This window comes from Engystomops pustulosus, chromosome 8 (genome assembly GCF_040894005.1).
Source record: "Engystomops pustulosus chromosome 8, aEngPut4.maternal, whole genome shotgun sequence".
NCBI lineage: Eukaryota > Metazoa > Chordata > Amphibia > Anura > Leptodactylidae > Engystomops > Engystomops pustulosus.
In genome coordinates, this window is record NC_092418.1 from 112146139 (window position 1) to 112171334 (window position 25196).

The 25196-nt window shown below is 45.6% G+C and overlaps 1 protein-coding gene across 1 annotated transcript in view; it reads right to left on the bottom strand.

Annotated features, from left to right (window-relative positions):
* The window catches only part of THSD7B (thrombospondin type 1 domain containing 7B), a 445789-nt gene that overhangs the window by 255659 nt on the left and 164934 nt on the right, over positions 1-25196 (bottom strand). The window contains exon 6 of the mRNA XM_072122242.1: positions 18127-18278. Within this exon, the coding sequence (XP_071978343.1) occupies positions 18127-18278 (152 nt within the window). The remainder of the gene's footprint in view (positions 1-18126; positions 18279-25196) is intronic.

A 25196-nucleotide genomic window follows, 5' to 3' on the forward strand; every position in this document is an offset into this window, starting at 1 on the left:
TAGAAGAGGTCTGGTTTACAGCAATCAAAGTGGAGGGGATTTCAGGAAGCTCAATGCAGAGAGCTAAGAGCACAGCAGTGTGAGGAAAATTATAAATCAATTTTTCATAGTCCTGACGCTACTAAAGGATTAATGGATGAGTTCTGAAGTATAAAGTACCCCATAAAAGAGCCAAGTGATGGGTGGGTGTCCCAGGGATCAGCTTTTACCTCTACCCTTCTATTTTAAGTCGCCCACCGTGAATGGAGAAAAAAAATAAAAAAAATTAAAGGAATTTTCCATTTTATCTATCAGTAAGTAGCAGTTCATAGAGGGTGGAGTCAACTCATTACAGATCAGTAAAATCTCCATCTGCTCTAGAGATCGATCAGCACTGCACAGGATGCTCCATGTTATCGGCATTAAGCTCCGCCCCATAGATCTCCCCCCCCCCCGATACACGAGAAGACGATATCACATTCTAATATTCCGAGGCCTAATATCAATGTTCCGCCGGACGCCGGACGAGTTGTGCCATTTTTTTTTTTTCAATCAAATCTTTTTTTATTGGTTTTTTTAAAACATTTTATACATAACCACAATTTCGCCATTCCCCCTCCCACCCTCTGACACATATACCTTCCCCCCGACCCGTACCCTTCCGGTGCAGTTGTGCCATTTGCAGTCACCCTCAGCATTGGGGATAATGATTTGGGTTATAAAGTTATATTTCGTGTGTCGGGGGCGGGGGGGGGGGGGGGCGGCTGCGCACATGAACCGGTCATTTACCAGCCGCACAAATGTCATTATTTCCAGCGCTCAGCGACTTCTCCCAATGTCACGAGTCATGGAAGTGCCAGCGAGTAATGTGTTACTTATGGAGCGTTATTACTGCAGGTCGCGGCTGCCAATTACCTGTCATTACCGGAGACGTGTGAATATTTATGATGTAACAATATTTCTCGTGTTATTATTTCATAGGTAAAAACCTTAAACATAATAATCTGATTATAGATCATTTTACAATCTGTTCTTGCCGTCCATGACCTGTGGTGGCAACTACCGGCAGCGTAGAGATAGGAATCCAGAGATAGGGGCAGGAGCCACATAATAGTCTGGTGTGGGGTCTGTAATACAAATAGTCTGCTCTTTAGGCCCCATGCACACAACCGTATGGAGGACGTATGTACGACCGTACATACGTCCCCTATAATCCGAAAATGGGTGTGCGGAGCGTTGCCGCTCCGTACACGGGAAAAACATACAACACGTCCTATTTTTTCCCGTGTTACATCGCCGTGCGCCATGTATCCCTCTTCCTCTCCATGGCGACAAACGTATGCATTGAGCCTAAATCTCTATTTTAAATAGTCTGGTCTGAGGTCTGTATTATTATAAATAGTCTGGTCTGGGGTCTGTATTATACATAGTCTGGTCTGGGGTCTGTATTACAAATAGCCGGGTCTGGGGTCTGTATTATACATAGCCAGGTCTGGGGTCTGTATTATACATAGTCTGGTCTGGGGTCTGTATTATACATAATCTGGTCTGGGGTCTGTATTATACATAGTCTGGTCTGGGGTCTGTATTACAAATAGTCTGGTGTGGGGTCTGTATTATAAATAGCCTGGTCTGGGGTCTGTATTATACATAGTCTGGTCTGGGGTCTGTTTTTATACATAGTCTGGTCTGGGGTCTGTATATAGTCTGGTCTGGGGTCTGTATTATACATAGTCTGGTCTGGGGTCTGTATTATAAATAGTCTGGTCTGGGGTCTGTATTATACATAGTCTTTTCTGGGGTCTGTATTATAAATAGCCTGGTCTGGGGTCTGTATTCTACATATTCTGGTCTGGGCTCTGTATTATACATAGTCTGATCTGGGGTCTGTATTATAAATAGTCTGGTCTGGGGTCTGTATTATACATAGTCTGGTCTGGGGTCTGTATTATAAATAGTCTGGGCTCTGTATTATAAATAGTCTGGTCTGGGGTCTGTATTATAAATAGTCTGGTCTGGGGTCTGTATTATAAATAGTCTGGGCTCTGTATTATAAATAGTCTGGTCTGGGGTCTGTATTATCGATAGTCTGGTCTGGGGTCTGTATTATCGATAGCCTGGTCTGGGGTCTGTATTATAGAAAGTGTGGTCTGGGGTCTGTATTATACATAGTCTGGTCTGGGGTCTGTATTATAAATAGCCTGGTCTTAGGTCTGTATTATCGATAGTCTGGTCTGGGGTCTGTTTTTATACATAGTCTGGTCTGGGGTCTGTATTATACATAGTCTGGTCTGGGGTCTGTATTATACATAGCCTGGTCTGGGCTCTGTATTATACATAGTCTTTTCTGGGGTCTGTATTACAAATAGCCTGGTCTGGGCTCTGTATTATACATAGTCTGATCTGGGGTCTGTATTATAAATAGTCTGGTCTGGGGTCTGTATTATAAATAGTCTGGTCTGGGGTCTGTATTATAAATAGTCTGGTCTGGGCTCTGTATTATACATAGTCTGGTCTGGGGTCTGTATTTTAAATAGTCTGATCTGGGGTCTGTATTATAAATAGCCTGGTCTGGGCTCTGTATTATACATAGTCTGATCTGGGGTCTGTATTATAAATAGTCTGGTCTGGGGTCTGTATTATAAATAGTCTGGTCTCGGCTCTGTATTATACATAGTCTGGTTTGGGGTCTGTATTATAAATAGTCTGGGCTCTGTATTAAAAATAGCCTGGTGTGGGGTCTGTATTATCGATAGTCTGGTCTGGGGTCTGTATTATCAATAGCCTGGTCTTAGGTCTGTATTATAGAAAGTCTGGTCTGGGGTCTGTATTATAAATAGCCTGGTGTGGGGTCTGTATTATCAATAGCCTGGTGTGGGGTCTGTATTATAAATAGCCTTGTCTGGGGTCTGTATTATAAATAGTCTGGTCTTGGTCTGTATTATAAATAGCCTGGTGTGGGGTCTGTATTATAAATAGCCTGGTCTGGGGTCTGTATTATACATAGTCTGGTCTGGGGTCTGTATTATAAATAGTCTGGTCTGGGGTCTGTATTATCGATAGTCTGGTCTGGGGTCTGTATTATAGAAAGTCTGGTCTGGGGTCTGTATTATAAATAGTCTGGTCTGGGGTCTGTATTATACATAGTCTGGTCTGGGGTCTGTATTATAAATAGTCTGGTCTGGTGTCTGTATTATAGATAGTCTGGTCTGGGGTCTGTATTATAAATAGTCTGGTGTGGGGTCTGTATTATACATAGTCTGGTGTGGGGTCTGTATTATACATAGTCTGGTCTGGGGTCTGTATTATAAATAGTCTGGTCTGGTGTCTGTATTATAGATAGTCTGGTCTGGGGTCTGTATTATAAATAGTCTGGTGTGGGGTCTGTATTATACATAGTCTGGTGTGGGGTCTGTATTATACATAGTCTGGTCTGGGGTCTGTATTATACATAGTCTGGTCTGGGGTCTGCATTATACATAGTCTGGTCTGGGGTCTGTATTATAAATAGTCTGTTGTGGGGGCTGTATTATAAATAGTCTGGTGTGGGGTCTGTATTATAAATAGCCTGGTGTGGGGTCTGTATTATCGATAGCCTGGTCTGGGGTCTGTATTATAAATAGTCTGGTGTGGGGTCTGTATTATAAATAGTCTGGTGTGGGGTCTGTATTATAAATAGCCTGGTGTGGGGGTCTGTATTATAAATAGCCTGGTCTGGGGTCTGTATTATAAATAGTCTGGTCTGGGGTCTGTATTATAAATAGTCTGGTCAGGGGTCTGTATTATTGATAGTCTGGTCTGGGGTCTGTATTATAAATAGTATGGTCTGGTGTCTGTATTATAAATAGTCTGGTCTGGTGTCTGTACTATACATAGTCTGGTCTGGGGTCTGTATTATACATAGTCTGGTCTGGGCTCCGTATTATACATAGTCTGGTCTGGGGTCTGTATTATACATAGTCTGGTCTGGGCTCTGAATTATACATAGTCTGGTCTGGGGTCTGTATTATAAATAGTCTGGTCTGGGGTCTGTATTATAAATAGTCTGGTCTGGGGTCTGTATTATACATAGTCTGGTCTGGGGTCTGTATTATAAATAGTCTGGTCTGGTGTCTGTATTATAGATAGTCTGGTCTGGGGTCTGTATTATAAATAGTCTGGTCTGGGGTCTGTATTTTAAATAGTCTGATCTGGGGTCTGTATTATAAATAGTCTGGTCTGGGCTCTGTATTATACATAGTCTGGTTTGGGGTCTGTATTATAAATAGTCTGGGCTCTGTATTATAAATAGCCTGGTCTGGGGTCTGTATTATAAATAGTCTGGTCTGGGGTCTGTATTATAAATAGCCTGGTGTGGGGTCTGTATTATAAATAGCCTGGTCTGGGGTCTGTATTATACATAGTCTGGTCTGGGGTCTGTATTATAAATAGTCTGGTCTGGAGTCTGTATTATCGATAGTCTGGTCTGGGGTCTGTATTATAGAAAGTCTGGTCTGGGGTCTGTATTATAAATAGTCTGGTCTGGGGTCTGTATTATACATAGTCTGGTCTGGGGTCTGTATTATACATAGTCTGGTCTGGGGTCTGTATTATACATAGTCTGGTCTGGGGTCTGTATTATACATAGTCTGGTCTGGGGTCTGTATTATAAATAGTCTGGTCTGGGCTCTGTATTATACATAGTCTGGTTTGGGGTCTGTATTATAAATAGTCTGGGCTCTGTATTATAAATAGCCTGGTCTGGGGTCTGTATTATAAATAGTCTGGTCTGGGGTCTGTATTATAAATAGCCTGGTGTGGGGTCTGTATTATAAATAGCCTGGTCTGGGGTCTGTATTATACATAGTCTGGTCTGGGGTCTGTATTATAAATAGTCTGGTCTGGAGTCTGAATTATCGATAGTCTGGTCTGGGGTCTGTATTATAGAAAGTCTGGTCTGGGGTCTGTATTATAAATAGTCTGGTCTGGGGTCTGTATTATACATAGTCTGGTCTGGGGTCTGTATTATAAATAGTCTGGTCTGGGGTCTGTATTATACATAGTCTGGTCTGGGGTCTGTATTATAAATAGTCTGGTCTGGTGTCTGTATTATAGATAGTCTGGTCTGGGGTCTGTATTATAAATAGTCTGGTCTGGGGTCTGTATTATACATAGTCTGGTCTGGGGTCTGTATTATAAATAGTCTGGTCTGGTGTCTGTATTATAGATAGTCTGGTCTGGGGTCTGTATTATAAATAGTCTGGTCTGGGGTCTGTATTATAAATAGCCTGGTGTGGGGTCTGTATTATAAATAGTCTGGTCTGGGGTCTGTATTATACATAGTCTGGTCTGGGGTGTGTATTATAAATAGTCTGGTCTGGGGTCTGTATTATACATAGTCTGGTCTGGGGTCTGTATTATACATAGTCTGGTCTGGGGTCTGTATTATAAATAGTCTGGTCTGGGGTCTGTATTATAAATAGTCTGGTCTGGGGTCTGTATTATACATAGTCTGGTCTGGGGTCTGTATTATAAATAGTCTGGTCTGGTGTCTGTATTATAGATAGTCTGGTCTGGGGTCTGTATTATAAATAGTCTGGTGTGGGGTCTGTTTTATAAATAGCCTGCTGTGGGGTCTGTATTATCGATAGTCTGGTCTGGGGTCTGTATTATACATAGTCTGGTCTGGGGTCTGTATTATAGATAGTCTGGTCTGGGGTCTGTATTATAAATAGTCTGGTCTGGGGTCTGTATTATAAATAGCCTGGTCTGGGGTCTGTATTATAAATAGTCTGGTGTGGGGTCTGTATTATAAATAGCCTGGTGTGGGGTCTGTATTATCGATAGCCTGGTCTGGGGTCTGTATTATAAATAGCCTGGTCTGGGGTCTGTATTATAAATAGTCTGGTGTGGGGTCTGTATTATAAATAGCCTGGTGTGGGGTCTGTATTATCGATAGCCTGGTGTGGGGTCTGTATTATAAATAGCCTGGTCTGGGGTCTGTATTATACATAGTCTGGTCTGGGGTCTGTATTATAAATAGTCTGGTCTGGGGTCTGTATTATCGATAGTCTGGTCTGCGGTCTGTATTATAAATAGTCTGGTCTGGTGTCTGTATTATAAATAGTCTGGTCTGGGGTCTGTATTATACATAGTCTGGTCTGGGGTCTGTATTATAAATAGTCTGGTCTGGGGTCTGTATTATAAATAGTCTGGTGTGGGGTCTGTATTATAAATAGTCTGGTCTGGGGTCTGTATTATCGATAGTCTGGTCTGCGGTCTGTATTATAAATAGTCTGGTCTGGGGTCTGTATTATAAATAGTCTGGTCTGGGGTCTGTATTATACATAGTCTGGTCTGGGGTGTGTATTATAAATAGTCTGTTCTGGGGTCTGTATTATCGATAGTCTGGTCTGCGGTCTGTATTATAAATAGTCTGGTCTGGTGTCTGTATTATAAATAGTCTGGTCTGGGGTCTGTATTATACATAGTCTGGTCTGGGGTCTGTATTATAAATAGTCTGGTCTGGGGTCTGTATTATAAATAGTCTGGTCTGGGGTCTGTATTATAAATAGTCTGGTCTGGGGTCTGTATTATAAATTGTCTGGTCTGGGGTCTGTATTATAAATAGTCTGGTCTGGGGTCTGTATTATATACTTTGCACCACAATTCGATCGCGTGCGCCAAAAACCCGGGGCAATTCGTCGCAAACTGGTAATTTTCGGGAAACCCGACGAAAAAGAGCGATTCGGACCCTTAGTAAATGTGCCCCAATGAGTCAGAGAGCAATGCAAGTTCTGCACGTCAAAAGCATGCGCAGAACACGTGAAAAAGGCAAGTGTGAAAGTGGCCCTATAATTATTACAATCTCTACATTTAGACATGGTATTGGTCGATGCTCACACAGGGAATACAATTTTAGCTTTCATCTATACTACGGTAATGTACTGCAACAAACCCAGACTTGCGACACTTTGGGGTACATTTACTAAGGGTCCGTCGGACATATTTCCGTCGGGTGTCCTGACTATTTCCAATTTGCCCTTAATCGCACAAGGGTTTTTTGGCGTACGCGATCGGATTGTGGCGCATCTGCTTTCATGCGACACAAATCGGGGGGGGTGGGGGTGGCGGTCCATCGGACAACCCAAATGATTTGGACAAACTGCGGAATTTAACAAATAAATTTGTGTCGCAAGATCAGCACTCACGTACACCGGGAAGAAGAAGGTGAACTCCGGGGACCTGAGCGGGGAAGCAACACATGCAGGGCGCACAAACTTAATGAATGACGGCAGTCAGACAACGCATCACGGGGATCGCAACTAAACGGGTTAGTAAATGTGCCCCTTTGTTAAGCACCGGATGCAGTTCTTCAGATTTTATACTTTTAGTTTCCATCCCAGCCAAAAGCAGAGAAAATATAAAGGTCCGGAGACGCTTCTTAACCTTTTTTTAACACACTTCTGGTTTTGGGTTACGAAATTACATGAAAACACCTCAAAATTGTTCTAACACCCATAGGGGATGGTCTCTATAAAGATTCATTCGAGGGTTTGTCTGAAAGCTGCTGTTTTTTTGCAGTCTCATTCCCGCTGGAATCCCTACATCACAAAGATTCAAGGCCGAGGGGAAAGCCGCAACATAAACCGGCACATAGCGGGTTAATTAACATATAAGTTTGTGCACAGACAACTTATAGAAATGTCATCCATTATTCTGCTACTTGTTCCACATTTATCAGAAACAGTGCAGTGTGTACTATGTGCAGTTACCTGTGCAGTGTGCAGGGGGCACCAGATTCAGGATTTCGGGTCCCCGTTCTTCATGCACTGCTCCAATAGAGTGCACCAACTTTTTTTTGGTGCACCTTTAACATTGGGTGTGCAACACATTTCTTTCTGACTCTGCACGATTTTGCTGCCTGCAGATAGGACACTATCATACTGCCAACCATCCCGGATCCAGCGGGACAGTCCCGGATTTCAGGTTCTATCCCGCTGTTCCGTCTGGCGGGAGGTATGGTCCAAGACATCAACTCCAGAGGACGTCGATAGAGTTGGATGAAATTCTATGGTGATACAGAGAGCTATCACCGGGTCTCAGATAAAAATGCACAAAAGGAGGATGGGCAGAAAAAGTGTCACAAGAAATAATATGCTGCCTGGAGAGCAGACAACAGGCACAACATGTCACATTCCCTTTAAGAAATCTGCATTAACATGAGAGGATAAGGTGCTGTAAGACTATTGGGGCTTAGACGGGTCTCACCTTCTCGCCTGCGATTTTGTTGAGCAATTAAGTTTTACTTGTCAAAATAATTTCCATGCCTAGATGTGGAGACAATGGATCACTAATACAATCCATACATTCTATTTCCGGAGCCGCTATTAAATTCCCAGCGATTCCGAGAGCCGCAGCATTCGCCTCCTATCGGGGAATATTACTCCGAACATCCTTTTATCTGACAATACAAACTAGTCGCAGGCGTCGCAGTGAATAATTTAATGAACCCGTACGGCGATATCTCACATTGCGGGGAGAAGATGTGTTTACATTGCACATTATGTATGGCGCCGGTGACGGTCTAATAATTTGAGAATTTCGATTAGACGAAGCCTCGATGGATCAGAGCGGCACTTCTTTAATAGTTATTCCGGTGGCCATCAATTTTAATTAAAGCTGCGTTCACCGTATTAAATCGCTACTTTCATCTTACAAGCTTGGAAAATGTAAACCAATTACACGGCAGCGACGCGGCAAAGAGACGGCGGGGGATTGGAAATGTGGAAAATATCACCGCTGCACCCAAACAAATTGTTTTCTGACATTTACAGGTAAATCTCGTGGTGTTGTAGCACTTAAAGGGGAACTCCATCATCTCCACCAACATAAACTCTTTGTGGCTCATTAACTAAGAGTCCGAATCTCGCACTTTCGTCGGGTTTCCCGAATTTTTCCGATTTGCGGCGAATTGCCCCGGGATTTTGGCGCACGTGAGCGGATGGTGGCACATCGGCGCCGGCTTTCACGCGTCAGAAATCGGGGGCGTGAACAACTCGACGGATTCGGAAAAAACGCAGAATTTAAAAAACGATTTGTGTCACAAGATCAGCACTTACTTGTACCGGGAAGAAGAAGGTGAACTCCGGCAGACCTCAGTGTAGCAGCCACACCTGGTGGATATCGGGTGCACGACCTTAATGAATGCCAGCAGAACCCGATTCCAGAGGGAATCGGAGAACGCACCGCTGGATCTCAACTGGACCGGGTAAGTAAATGAGCCCCTTTGTATCCTTCTGTAGGCGCTGCTCTACTAATAATGATGCAATCGGAATTTTCTCTCTATCCTTCACCGTTAATCTGTAACCACTGTCATCATTTTTACATCTCTACTGTCAGATGGGTGGAGTCAAGTTGTCAGCTTTAGATTTGGACTACCCCTTATAGGAACTAATACAAGTAATTTCTGAGTAACTTCTGTGCCAGCGTCTTTCTCTGTAAAGTGCGGCTGAGGATGTGCTGATTGTGCCTCGCTTTGCCATTGCTAGTGTGAACACTGGTTTATGCAGGTTGTTTGGATTGATTTGCACCACATCCATCACTCTCCTTCGACTCTACTCCAGTTCATCAATATTCAACCCACTTTACTGACTCTCCCTCCACTCCCTCCATATTAATCCCTTGCTGTTCAGTCTGCTCTGGATTTCACAGTTCTGCTCCAATCACTCCCTGACATGGCTCTGACATCACATAAGAGGTCGCCTGTACTAAGTTCTCTGCCTGCTACAGACTTAGTTCTTAGTAAGCTCCTGGTCTCTTGTTATTTCTGTACTTCTGGTATTTTGACCTTTTTGCCTGTATTCAGACTATCTTTCTGCCTTGTGATTTTGTACCCAGTTTGTCATCTTGGTTGAGACCCGGCTCTGGAGACTATTTGTGTTTGTATGTGCAACACCCTCGCCGATGCAATGGCGAGGTAGTGTTTGCGAATACGTCCCACCTGCATATACCCACATCACACTACATGGTCCTGATAGGACATAGGGGATATTGCAGTGGTGAATCCTGCCTGGCACGGCAGGAGTTAAGTATTTTGTATGATGCAAGATGCTGTTGTCCAATGATTTGTGTTACATCCTGTCCTCTGTAAGCTGAGATGTGATTGGAGGAGCAGCCACCACCTGACCAAAGGGAGGTAATAAAACCCCCTGGCCAGGAATGTTCTGGAGATTATTCTAGTAGAGAGTTAGTGAGAGAAGTCTCTCCCAGATGAGAAGAGGAGAAGATCTTGTAGTGAGTGAGTGAGTGAGTGAGTGAGTAATCTCAGTCTGGCCCATACCAGAGCAGGAAGAGCCTAGCCCCTGCCTCTGAAGAGTGGAGCATTAGACTAGAGTTAGTGTAGTGAGGAAAAGGGGTATCATCTTACCTTTAAAGGTGATACCTGAAGCCCTACAGGATAAAGCTGAAGCTTCCTACCAGGACACAGCGGCCTCCCAGCCTGCCCTCTACATCCAGGCTGGTGAACTATCTCCTGAGGCTCCCTCCAACTCACATCTCAGCACTCCATCTACCTGTTAAAGGCACGTTGCTGCGGTTCCTGCCGGTTCAAATAAAGAACTGTAAGTTGTTTTCTTCAACTTCTGTCTCCGTCTGGTCCCTGCTAATACGGCTGCCTTCATCACCGGCACCCTGTCCATCACCCAGAGACTCACACTCGGGACATTAAGGGGTTGCCCCAGGGAGATCCGCTATAGCAGCCTCTCCCTCATCATTTCTTGCCAACACCACCCTGCTGGAGACCTGCCAGGCTGTAGGACAGCCCTCCGGTTCCCCCCGTACCAAGCACCGTGACAATAGCGTGCTTAGGCCGCAACCGCCAGCCACTCCGGTACCGCGGGCCCCGGCTGTCACCAGGCCTCACCTCAAGGGCTAGGCCCCGGTGGGGGATGTTGCAAGTGGCGTCACGAACAGGATTGATACTTCTGTGCCTTATTACGGCATTAAAGACTTTCCTTTATTAAAAAAAACTGTGCTGCCTAACCCTGCTGCCATCCGGGTTTAGGCCCAAGTACTTGTGTGTTTCTGGACTGAACTGTGTTATACTGCTGCCACGTGCTGTCGTGCACGTGCAGAGGTTAATCCCTGCAAGAACTGTACCAGCTCTGCTACATCCGGCGTTGCCACGCCTGAAGATTTTTACCTCAGAAACTGTGGCACAGCAAATAATTCAAGCCCGCCAAAACCTTCACTGGCGGGAAACCCAGATGACTCACAAAACTCCGTCCACGCGCGAATGGCGCGAACCCCGCCTCCTGTGGCGCAGGAAAAATTAGAGCCCGCCACAGCTCTTGGCGGGAAGGACTTGCACTCCTCCCACTGGCTCGAGGCGGACTTCCTGCCCTGCCTCAGAGAAGCGGCAGAACTCGTGCTGATCTTGGAGAGTGAGGTCGGCACCATGTGGGGTCCTCCGCCATTTCCCCCTGTGGAGCAGCCGGAGTTCTACGAAGTAATGGAGACTATGGTCGTGGTCTCTGCCCAGCCGGTCCGGAGACCCTCCGCTGGACATCGGCTGCACCGAGGATTGACCCGGGCCTTCGTCACCAGGACGTGTTTTCAAACGGTGACACAGCACCAGGTACCACCCGGGCGGTTCCTCGTGCCTCTCCCGGCTACCATGCTGGTACCGCGGACCCACGTGGAGGCGCCACGTGGGGAGGCCCCGACTCCTGCCGAGCCAACGCCTGGGCCCACTGCTGCCGCTCCACCTGCTCCGAGGCCTACCATTCCCGCTGTGCGGCCTGTCAGTCCCGCTGTGATGGTTCCTGATCCTCCGGCACCTACCTGTCGCCCAAGGAGATCCGAGCCTGCACTGGAGCCACGAGCCCCAGCACCGGCACCTCCGCAGCCTCAAGGCCGAGGTGAGACCGCCCGCCGGCGACTCCGAGACGCTGTCTCGGAACAGCGACGCCGGGAGAAGGAGGCCCAACGGTATATGGCCGGCCGGTCTACAGCTGGAGCTTGGGTGGAAAAGAACCGCACCACCGGCATGGTCCGGTTCTTCGATAAGCAGTGTGGCTATGGCTTCGCCACCCAGGACTACACCGGACGGGAGGTATTTATTCCCCGCCGGTCTGTCAAGAGGCCTGACTTGCCGGAGAGACTGCACAATCTGAAGCCAGGAGAGTGCATCGAGTTCTCCATGCAGGAAGGACCTCGAGGACCATGGGCGGCTGGCGTAATCCGGATTCCCGACTCTGATGAGGACCGCTACCTCCCGTACGACGACTGGTATGAGGACGACGAGTGGCCGGAATCTCCGAACACCTCTTCTTCCTCGGCTGCGAGTCCCCGGGCGGTGACCCATGTGAATGCCCCATCCACGGTAATCGTGAGTACGGGTCCCATTGCCATCCATGGGCCGGGCATGATCCAGGGCGCCACCCCCACCGTCTCCCCTGCCGGGAGCATTGCCAGGTCCCGCGGCTCTTCTGTGGGAGAAGACATCCCGGCTAACGAACCTTGTCCGGAGGTTCCGTCTAGGCCCACATCTCCCCTTGCCGGTTACCAATGGGGTGATGACCCGGCCCCGGAAGAACCGGAGCTGGAAGAGCCGCGGCGCTGCCGCAGGTCCCTATTTATGTCTTTCTGGACCCCTCCGTGGTCCCTGGCTCAGTTGAGCCCCGGCTGGATCAGCCGACACCCCGGGCGACAGTGCTCCTCCCCCTGAAGGTCCGGAGGATGTTGCTGCACCTGCAGTACCCACTACTGCCACCGGGTGTCCCCAGCCGGCACCTACTCCCGCTGAGGATGCACAGGATTCCCTGCTGACTTTGGATCCTGTCCCTGCTGAACCCAGCGAAGATGCAGAGTAACCCCTGAAGGGCTGTAGCCCACTTCAGGTACTGTACTGTGTACATATTGTATATTTCTGTCCTTTCCCCAAAGAGCCAGAAACTGTCCTGAGACTCTTACCCTTATTTATCTCAGTCAAGAGATTATACACTGCCCTGTGCTATGATAGCACCCCTTCCTCTGCCACAGCAGAGATTCCTACCAAAGGACTCTGTCCCTCTACACTAGAGGAGACCCTTTGCTTCTCAGTGCACTTTTCCCCACATCAAGGGCTGTACCCAGAAGATGGACTTTGTCATTAGAGACCTTCTGTGAGACTTTTGCCAGATACTACCAGGAAAAGTCGCCACTTTATTTATTATCATTTTGCACTTAATGCCTTCCTTTTTAGGTATGGACATTCTGCTTGCACTCTTTATGCCTTTTCTTTGCAGGAAAAGAGAAGAGAGCCCGAAGAGACGTTTAGGAAGGCGCTTGGTGCAATCAGCAAACACAGAGTTCCATGCCTGATGAAAGCGCCAGATCGGGGCTGAAACGCGTCGCATTTTATTTCATTGTATTTTATTACGTTTGTATACTTTTATTTTTTCACCTACTTTTAAAGTAGAAATAAAAAAGAGATTCCTTCAAGCCCTGGAACTCTGTGTTTGCTGATTGCACCAAGCGCCTTCCTAAACGTCTCTTCGGGCTCTCTTCTCATTTCCACATCGTCCCGGGGTCCTGGTCCTCGGTGAACGTGGTATCCAAGGAGCGGCAGCTGCTGGTAGCAACTTTTCTATATGCCCATACCACCCTCCACAAGGTGAGAGTTTGGCCTTACTCTTCTCCATCTATATTTTACGGTATCACACGACAGCTGCGCTTTTTTTTCTCTTCCTCTGCATCTTCTCTTTACCATTCGTTGGGACTTGGAGCTTTGCCCCACAGTCCCTCGATCCCAGGTTTCTACTGCATCCATTTGCAGGAAAAGAGACATTTATTTTGCTACCCTGAGTAGCCTACCTCTGTAACGTTTGTAACGTTGTAAGATGTGTACCCATTGGGCTCCTAAGCCAATGTGAATTTACCTGTTTGCACACTGTCAGCATATATGCCAGTAGTCTGCATTAACCCTTTCATAGGCTTTTCAGGTTGTAGTGTGGCTGTGTCGGACCGTCTTTTTGTGTAAAAAACACTGACCGCTACCTGATCCCTCAAACCGAGGTTTGCACATGGGGGTAGTCCGTAAACTGCGGGTCTTTAGGGGACCGGGGGTGTTACACAGTTAGCACCTGGATGCCACCCATACATGGGTAAGGATGCCAGTCAGGAGGTACTCGTGTCGCATATGCTAACGCAATGCAGATATACACATTATATAATTGCCGCCAGGGAAGAAGCGTTGATACAACAAATATACAGGCCTTGGTGCAAGGAGTGGATTACAGGACATGACACCACACCTTTCCTACTGTACAGTTCGGTTTAATGGCGTCAGCGACCAACTGTCATACAGCTATTTGTTTTTGTCTCAGTCCGACACCAACCCAGGTGCCTGTCTCCAGGACCATGGGCGGTTTGTCCCTACACCTCACATAGCCTGCACTTCCCAGAAGTGCCCTTAGCCCCCTCTGTGCCCCAAAACATCTATAGTCGAGCCGAGGGCGGCTCTTTCAATTGCCCCCGGGGTATGCAACACCCTCGCCGATGCAATGGCGAGGTAGTGTTTGCGAATACGTCCCACCTGCATATACCCACATCACACTACATGGTCCTGATAGGACATAGGGGATATTGCAGTGGTGAATCCTGCCTGGCACGGCAGGAGTTAAGTATTTTGTATGATGCAAGATGCTGTTGTCCAATGATTTGTGTTACATCCTGTCCTCTGTAAGCTGAGATGTGATTGGAGGAGCAGCCACCACCTGACCAAAGGGAGGTAATAAAACCCCCTGGCCAGGAATGTTCTGGAGATTATTCTAGTAGAGAGTTAGTGAGAGAAGTCTCTCCCAGATGAGAAGAGGAGAAGATCTTGTAGTGAGTGAGTGAGTGAGTGAGTAATCTCAGTCTGGCCCATACCAGAGCAGGAAGAGCCTAGCCCCTGCCTCTGAAGAGTGGAGCATTAGACTAGAGTTAGTGTAGTGAGGAAAAGGGGTATCATCTTACCTTTAAAGGTGATACCTGAAGCCCTACAGGATAAAGCTGAAGCTTCCTACCAGGACACAGCGGCCTCCCAGCCTGCCCTCTACATCCAGGCTGGTGAACTATCTCCTGAGGCTCCCTCCAACTCACATCTCAGCACTCCATCTACCTGTTAAAGGCACGTTGCTGCGGTTCCTGCCGGTTCAAATAAAGAACTGTAAGTTGTTTTCTTCAACTTCTGTCTCCGTCTGGTCCCTGCTAATACGGCTGCCTTCATCACCGGCACCCTGTCCATCACCCAGAGACTCACACTCGGGACATTAAGGGGTTGCCCCAGGGAGATCCGCTATAGCAGCCTCTCCCTCATCATTTCTTGCCAACACCACCCTGCTGGAGACCTGCCAGGCTGTAGGACAGCCCTCCGGTTCCCCCCGTACCAAGCACCGTGACAATAGCGTGCCTAGGCCGCAACCGCCAGCCACTCAGGTACTGCGGGCCCCGGCTGACTCCAGGCCGCACCTCAAGGGCTAGGCCCCGGTGTGGGATGTTGCATATGTATTGTATAGTCTTTGTCTCTGTGTAGAAGGGAATGTCCCTTTAAGGTTTAGGATCTCGTAAGGCAATCAGGTAGGGACAGTTGGCCTCTGGTCTAGTCTCCTGTCTCTGTGTCACTTGTCCGACAAATGAATCTTACCTGTGACCTGTAGCCCTTTCATGTAGGGGGTATTCTGGTAGTTTGGGCCATAACTTGATAATTGAACGTCCAACCTCTACTGGGACACATGTATAGTCCAATTCTGGTGATCAATTGGGGTCCCAGTGCTCAGGCCCCCACCTAGTTACCCCCCTCCTGGAATTAGGGAGGGGTGTCTAGAAAATACCAGGTACTAGGTTCCCCCATATGTGACTGGACCCTGAAGAGCAAAGATGGTTCCATAAATCCTTCTTTTTGTTTTCAAAAATGTTCGGGTTGACATTGGCATTTCCTGTGGATATTGGTGCAGATTTGGTCGGTCCCTGTATAGGACACTGGTCTCCATTAAACCAAGCGGCGGGTACTTTCTGCACAATGATTCTTGGCAGCTTCATCCCACGTCAACTTCTTGCAGACATATATTTTACTACCAACCTCCAGAGCCGTCTCTACAACCACAGACACACAGGGATTTTTTACCTTTCCGCAGTAACTTTTTAGGGTCCTATTGAAGCTCCTGATTTCCCAAGTCTCGCACAAACATACGTAAAAATTTTATGATTTTCTCAAATTAAAACTTTCTGGCTGAACTATTTTTTTTAGTAATTAGATGAGAATAGGTTATGTTTTACTTCAGGTACATCATTGTTCTTTGGTATCGGTATTTTCCACATGTTTCTTAAAAAGGACCTGTCAGTTACCATTTACAGGTCCTTGTGGAGTCCCAAATAGACAAACTTTTATACTTACCTAGATGAAAGTCTGGTGAGGCGCATCAGACTCACATCTGAAGATTCAGTGCCGATGCCTCCTCTCGTGATGCAGCAAATGAAGGTTTTTTTGCACATGCTCGGTACCTATGGCGTAAGCACAGTGAAGCCAGGGTGTTCTATTTTGGGTTTACTAAGCGCAGAAAGGAACGATGAAGGAGAGTTAGCCCAGTATTTGAAAACTACAAAAGTCTTAAAGGGTCTTTGGATTTAGAATTGCGCCAAAATCTCTCATGTGGGTTTCAAATACTTTAATATTTTAGATGCCTTAGGTTTTCAAAAACATTCAGCGCCCATTATATTTAGCTGATCACATTGCACCCTATACACTCCCACCGTGGCTTACACAGAATTAGAAAAAATAATGGGGCTCATTTACTAAGGGCCCTGTGGCAGCAATTCCGTTGGGTTTTCCCGGATATTTCCGATTTGCGCCGTTTTGCGCTGAATTTCCCCAGGTTTTTGCCACACGCAATTGGATTGTGGTGCATCGGCGACGGCTTTCACGGGACAGAAATTGGGGGTGCACGGCTGTCGGACAGCTCGACGGATTCGTAACAAACCGCGGGATTTAAAAAAGGAATTGTGTCACAAGATCAGCACTTACATGCACCAGGAAGAAGAAGGTGAACTCCGGCGGACCTAGGCGCAGCAGCAACGCCTGCTGGATATGGGGCGCGCAACCTTAGTGAATCCCGGCAGAACCGAATCCTCGCCGGACAACGTGCCGTGGGATCGCGACTGGACCGGGTAAGTAAATCTGCCCCAATGTGTACTCCTCAAGTTACCAGAAATTCGATCATCTTTTTGTGGCCATTTGCAAAAAGTTGCACAACACATATTGGAGTCTACCGGAGTATCTAAACAACACGTAACTCTGAGGGTGTCGGTGCGACCTTAGATTAGATCTTTGCCAAAAATCTTCTATGTGGGTTTACAATATCTTTACATTTGGAATTGTAAAAGCTTGACCCATTGGCTTTCAAAAACATTCAGCACCAATGGTGTTAGGTATGGACCATCACATAGTAATATATAAATAAAATAATTTTAGGATTATTAAAGTGACAAAGCTGGAGATATTGCGCCTTCATTTTCCCTACGAATCGTCACTCTCCAATGAAGTCATGGCTTTGCTGGCGGCACTTGAAGCGTCACACCCGGTACTGCTGCCACTGGATGTGAGTGTTCAGGTACCAGAGCCCCAACCGAACTTTCAGGTTTGGTTTCGGCCAAACTTGCCGAACCTGGCATTTCCAAAATGTTACTAACTGTAACTATAGCATTCAGACACCTGTCTATACTACACACAACTCTGAAAGTCTTCCAAGAACTTTAGGTTTGTTTGATCTATACCAAAAACCTCCTATGCAGTCTCCCAATGCCTTAAGATTTTGGAGTGATGTATAGGTGTTCAAAAACATTCAGCACCCATGGTGTTTGGTAAAGCCCATCTCATCATACAAGTTATGTACCAACCAATGTGCACGGCTCGTGTACAGTGGGATAAGACAAAGGAACAGATATTGCTCCAAAAACCTGAAGGCCTTGTATATATACAGTCTCAGCCAAGAGGGATCCAGTTAGAGCGCCCGGACAGTATCGGAATAGGAGGAGATGAGCCGATATCTTCCAAAATTTCTATGCAGCCTTCTGAGTACATTCATAAATGTGTAGGAACCTCTGACAGATGACACTCTGGAAATTTTTCGCTTTGACCTCACTGACCTTTATCAATCCCAGACTCTATAACGCGTTGGGCACAGAACACCTGACGAGTCTGAACGCCACCTCCGCATTGTGCTGAATCCTCCACCGCGTCCTGGTCCGTGAGCAGTGACAGCTTACAGTCTGTCCAGTCCGAAGTTTTCCAAACAAAGCTAAAGGAAAAATTGAAAAAAATACAAATTTTTAAATATAAAAAATAGTAATTGTTCGGTAAACTTTCGAGATGTAACTTAGAGCTGAGGGGCCCCACTAAAAAAAATCTGTTCCAGGCCTCTGATTATAATGTATATTGTTTATAGCAATTATCTCCTTCTATGGAGAAGAGACCCCTAAGGGGCCACGTAAGGCTCCTAGACCCAGGTGCAATCCTACCCTCTCCCCCTTCATGCATATAGGAATAATATACTGTATTGTATTCAGGTGTTTGCACCTTCTTCTTTTTACTTCCAATACGAGATATTACAGTAAAACCGAACCTGTAAATGCTATTGTATTCATTTCAAAAAAGAACAAAGCAAGTGATGATATCAAACTTTAATACCTTATCAAGGGAATATTTGCTCAGGTTTTCTCCATTGACAACCTAATGACAGGTTCCCACAAAAGTCTTCATACCACCCCAAGCTTTTTTTGTATAAATGGCTCAGATCAAGCTAAAATCACTTGAAAAAAGTTGCTGACACCTTGACGGGAGACTCTCCTAGGCACAACCTTCATGTTTTCTTTTTAGCCGAGTGACTAGGCCCAGCTCCCTTATTCTCTCCTCCCTTGGGAATTCTCTTCATCAAGTCACACAAAGCCACCATCCCTCTCAACTCCCTCATTATCCTCTCCTCAGGAATTCTCTTCATCGAGTCACACAAAGCCACCATCTCTCTCAACTCCTTCATTCTCCCCTCCCTTGGGAATTCTCTTCATCAAGTCACACAAAGCCCCCATCTCTCTCAACTCCTTCATTCTCCCCTCCTTGGGATCTCTTCATTGAGTCACACAAAGCCACCATCTCTCTCAACTCCCTCATTCTCCCCTCCTCTGGAATTCTCTTCAGTGAGTCACACAAAGCCACCATCTCTCTCAACTCCCTCTTTCTCCCTTCCTCAGGAATTCTCTTCAGTGAGTCGTAAACAGCCGACGTCTCTCTCTACTCCATCATTCCACCCTGCCTCATTTCTGAGGGAGGAATGGTGGAGCTGAGCAAAGTCACACAGTGCCTGAAAAGAAAACATGGTCCTTTTGATTTAGATTTGATACTCCTAACAAGGTACCAATATGTTATGTTTACTAGTGAAAGCATGTTGATAAGTTCCCTTTAAAAAAAAATAAAAATCATCTTTGTCTCATGTTTGGCTCCTTTCTTCTCCTGCAGTGATCAGTATTACTAAAGGCTTTTTCAGATAAACACTAGATAGATAAGGAGAAGAATATTTAGTTACTCCGATCTGTAAGGAGATCTAGTGGTTGTCTATAAGGAGTCCGGTCCTTATGAACTTTATCAGCTTCTCCTTATCTATCAACTTTCATTTAAACAAACTACTAAGACGAAGACGAATGGGGAAAAAAACCATAACATAGAAACGTTTCTCTTTGATAAGTAAATTACAAAGTTTACTATTATCTGCACTCGCTATTTAAGCAAAAGTTCAGCTACGCTGCGAGTAATATGAGGTCCTGATTACTTTTAATTTTTATGTAATACCTGAAAAATGAATTTTAAAAACATTCTGCTAATATATCCATATTAATGGAGGAGCCATCTATCACCTGCGTAAATCATCTTTTACCTGGAAACGTGACTTAGGAGTCAAAGTAAAATGTGTGCGCGCATAAGATCAGGATAACACGCTTTGAGCCGCGCCGTCTATTAGTTCTAACTACCATGAGAAGACGTTAGACACATTATCCAGAGAGGACAGTGAACCCGAGACAAAGAAAAGTAAAATTTACTTCCATCTTTTACCTGTAGTCATAGCTACCAGAAGGAGACTCGAACACACACTTAGAGATTCTCAGACCATTCGTTACTGCGAAACTCAAAAAGATGTGAAACGCTCTTTGAGCCCAATGAGAAGTGACTGACCTAACACTTCATAGAGATGCATCCAAAAAAATCTGAGCTGTTGAAATCCACCAAAGGCCCTTTTCTCCGAGTTCTGCAGTCAGGGGAAAGTCATTCCCTGTAGGTGGTCGATTAGTCCCAACCATGGGTTAAGCCTCTTCTAAAAAATTTGGGTAGGTTTGGTTATACTGTGGCTACCACAAAATGATACAAAACCAAAATGTTGACTCTTTGGCACCATTGGGCTCCAGCCATACAATAGAAATCCCATTTACGTGAGTTGAGCTTGACCTTCATATCTACGAAGAAGATACTTGAGCCCCAAAAAACACATTAGGGCTCATTTAGTTACCTGGTCCAGTCGCCATCCCGCGGCGCGTTGTTCGATGAGGATTCGGGTTCTGCGGGATTCACTAAGGTCGTGCGCCCGATATCCTGCATGTGTCGCTGCTGTGCCAAGGTTTGCCGGAGTTCACCTGCTTCTTCCCGGTGCATGTAAGTGCTTGATCTTGCGACACATTTCGTTTTTTAGATTCTGTGGTATTTCCGGATCCCTCTGCTTGTCCGACGACCACGCCCCCGACTTCTGTCGCGTGAAAGCCGGCCGAAATCCAATGGCGTGCACCAAAAATCCTAGCGGACTTCGCGGGAAAACGGAAAAATTCGGGAAACCCGACGGAAATGCAGCCGTGGAGCCCTTAGTAAATGAGCCCCATTATTAATGGCGCATGTTGGGTCAGTGGACTTTCCATTTCTTTCCCCGTTAATTCATTATTCAGGGGCATGTTCCTACATAAATGTGGCGTTAGTTCCGAATGACCTGGACATTTAGATCACCTTTTACCTGGTCTAAGCAGGAATGCAAAATGCGCCAAAAAGAATTAAAAAGACAACTTCACCAATAGAGAGCAATTTCTGAATCAGTGAAACCACGCCCATTCTTGGAGATGAACTAAAGTTGGTGGAATCCCTAAAATTGATTATTTTCGTTGCTACTAATAAATTAACAATATACAGAAAAAAAGGCGTTAAGTGCACCAAAAACAGCCCAAATGCAAAATCATGAATTCCTGCAATTGCTGCAATGCCACAGAGAAACACGGATTTCAGGCTTCATTGACTCTTGGCCATAGATGCCAAAAAATGCAAGATGTGTCCGTGTCTTACTAGTTCACTTCAGTATGTGGCCATAAATCTCAAAAATTGTGTACAGGGTGGGCCATTTAAATGGATACAACCTAATAAAATGGTTGGTGATATCAACTTACTGTTGTTGCACATTAGTATATGGGAGGAGGGGGGAAACCTTTCAAGATGGGTGTTGACCGTGGCGGCCATTTTGAATCCAACTTATTTTTTTTCCAATGGTAAGACACAAGAAAAACAATCCAGTATCTGTTGTTTCAGATGCTTCACGTCTCATATCTTCACAGCATAGACAATCAGCCTTCAGATGACCCCAAAGGTCCGCGCATCCTACATGAACACTTCCCAAGGAAGTAGATTGGCCGTCGTGGACCAGTTGAATGTCCAACCAGGTCTCCAAATCTGACCCCCTTAGTAGTCATCTGAAGGCAATTGTCTATTCTTTGAGGATACAAGATGTGCAGCATCTGAAACATCTGATACCGGAAGCCTGTGCTAGTATTACTTCTTCGGGGTGTTGCTATCAGAGTGTCAAGAGTGGGAGAAGAGGGTTGTATTGACAATCCAACACAATGGGCAACCCTTTGAACACATTCTCACAGTGGTCATAAACTTGTACATAACTCCTGAAAAAATAAAGTTTTGTCAAAACCAAACGCAAAAAAAAAAAGTTGTATCCAAAATAGCTGACTTCAAAATGGCCGCCATGGTCAACACCCATCTTGAAAGAGTTTCCCTCCTCCCATGTACTAATTTGCCACGAACAGGAAGTTGATATCCATTCTTAGTCTCCTGCTGCCATGACTAAGAACCAAAGTTTTATGTCGTTTGAAATGCGTTGGTCTTTTTACACACATCCTTTATTTGTCATGAATTTTTTATGGAACATTAAAGTTTGTTGGATTTTATGCATTTTTGAGTGCCGGAGAAATTCCTTTTCACTTAGTTTTATTATCTTACCCGTCTTGGATGCTGCAGCCATTCACGCGTTTTGAGCCATCGCTACGAAGAAGAAATTCTCTATAACAGAATGTGATTAATCCCCATTGCAGGCCACACGGAGACACAGACACCTGTAATAATAATTGTTTGGGCCCAAAATTTAATGGGACGGAAATGTGAAAATGGGAAAATTCCCCAGTGTAAGATCGAAAACTAGAGAAACGGAGCAGTCTCCCCTGTGCCGTTGCTGGTTCTTGCCTATCTTGGCTCCCGCACTACAATAGTGAGGGATGAGCCTGAAAGTCATTGCTACAAAGAAGCAATCTGTAATTTGGGACCACAAAGATACATAAAGCATGTTTCTAACTTCTTGGACTCTAGATCAAAGCTACTAGTGTGAAATGTAAAACGCATCAGCATCCAGCAAGATTTCTACAAAAGCTCCTTAAAGGGATACTGTCAATAACTCTTAAAACCCCCTACTTAGGCAAGGCATGAAATATCTTTTCTGACTTTTCTTTCCCTCTTTTATGGTAACATTTATTTAGTCTCCTATGGAGAAAAAAAAAAACGAATAACAATTGCCAAAGTCATATGCAAGTGAGCTGAGAAGAGTCACTTTTTGCCTGAGAAGAGTCACTTTTAGGCTACATTCACACTAATGTGTGGCGGCTGTGCCATAGTGCACGTCGGCGCATGGGAGAGGAGGAGGGAATGAGCGCTGTTCGCCCCCCCCCCCCCCCGCCCCTCTCCATAGAAAATAATAGCTGCACGGCGGACAATATGCCAATTTAGAGCAACGCTTGTTGCGCTCACCGTACCGTGCCCGTGCGCCATAGCCGTCTATGTGGGACATATGTTTGCCCGACAGCTGTGTGAATGAGCCCTTAATTTGGATGAAGAGGGGGTCACTTCATATGCCCCTATCGTGGGCTCTTTCGGAATCAAAAGGCGCTAGTTTATTGGTGAAGAAGTTACTAAAAGTGCCCCTACCATCAAAATGGTGGTAATCCAGGGGCACTTACTCATAGATGACTGTGGTATCTTCTTATATTTGTTACCCATGACCTCCTTCCTTCCAATATCAACTTTTAAAATTCTGCTAATGAGCCAGAAGGTCTATGTGGGTGCTACCAGAGCCCCTCCATTCTTTAGTTTCACAAATTGTTACACTGTGTTGAATCCCTCCTCCCCATCTGTGCGAGATTACAGCAGCTAAAGAGAAGGGGGAAGTGCTGAGCGAGCAGGTGGTTAGACAGTATAAAGACCTGTGAATCTACAGCACAGAGGAGCTCTGGTAACACCCTCAGAGCCCTTCTAACTCATTAGCATTATCATAAAAGTTGAGTTTAAAAGGATTGTGGACATGGAAAACAAATATAACAAGGTTAACACAGTCCCGGTGCCCGGATCTATGAGTAATGTCCCTGGTTTATCAGGATGGATGATAGATTTCCTTTAATTGCTCATGCTGTATTAGCTTTATGACCTATAAATGATGATCTGGTTAGATCTGATGCCGGGGCCTCATCGCTAGGACATGTTACTACACTTTGCTGCCCGCCTGTATACAATCCCTCATCACTCACCCGACTCTTCTAATTAGTGAGTCCATAAAGCGCAGATAATCTAATCCTCTCCTAACACTGCGGTCCCTGAGCGCCGGACTCCATCCAGGTAACAATCCCTCATGTCTTATTGTCTGCAATTACCAATGAAGACTCTACAGCCCTCATTTATTTTGGATGCCTGTTCCCGGCTCTGGGTGTAACCCTGGGGGGGAGGGACCATAATAACCTGATTCATCTCATCCGTCTATGGAAGTGGTTACAATGTATATACATAAACGTAACAAAGTAATAACTGCCACAAAGAGGCGATGACACGACTGGAGGGGACAGGAGCGGCACTAATGGCGGAGCCCTCGCTCACTTTAACGTCTCACATTGTGCGGTGGATCTAACCAACGACGCGGCGGCGTTTCGCAAATTAATATTTTATCAGCGATATTTGTTTGTTCTCTAGTAAATAACTCACACAGAATATTTTTTTATCGGGAAACATTAATACAAACATATAATTACAACGTTGCCGTAGAGTTTTCCTTTTAGCGAACCGGCAGGTTTCCCGAGTCACACGCGGCAGGGTGTCATTAAGTGAGGAAACAGCTCAATCTGATGATCTGGTAATGACTGTAATTTAAAGGGAATGTACCAATGCTGACAGCACTACAGCGCTCCATTACCTGGAGGGGGTTCTGCTGCGCCGGCACTGGGATCAAGCACAGTCATACACTGACAATGAATTTGTAGGCGACTAACAGGGGGTCCCGCTATGGAAATCACAGATCAGGTTTAGATACAATTGATATATAAGGGTTCGGCTTTTAAAGCAAATCGTTATTCAGATGAAAGAGATTCCTGGGTGAGAAAAATATATTAAATACTCCATTAGGAAAGTCTATGGTAACGGAGGGGCGTGCAAGGAGGATGGAGACTACATCGAATTACTACAAACATCAGAGCCTGGAATAATCGCAATCCCTGGTAAACCACCAGACGTCTGATCATTATCCCCTTTATACAATGCGGCGTGGAGGGGGGCACAACCAGCGAGGAGCGCGCCAATACTCACTACAACCTGCAAACAAAGATGTAAAGAAGCCATAGACTCCTATGAATTCTACTGCCTCCTATGTACAGGAATATAACTACTATAATACTGCCCACTATGTACAAGAATATAACTACTATAATACTGCCCCCTATGTACAAGAATATAACTACTATATACTATAATACTGCCCCCTATGTACAAGAATATAACTACTATAATATTACCCCCTATGTACAAAAATATAACTACTATAATACTGCCCCCTATGTACAGGAATATAACTACTATAATACTGCCCCCTATGTACAAG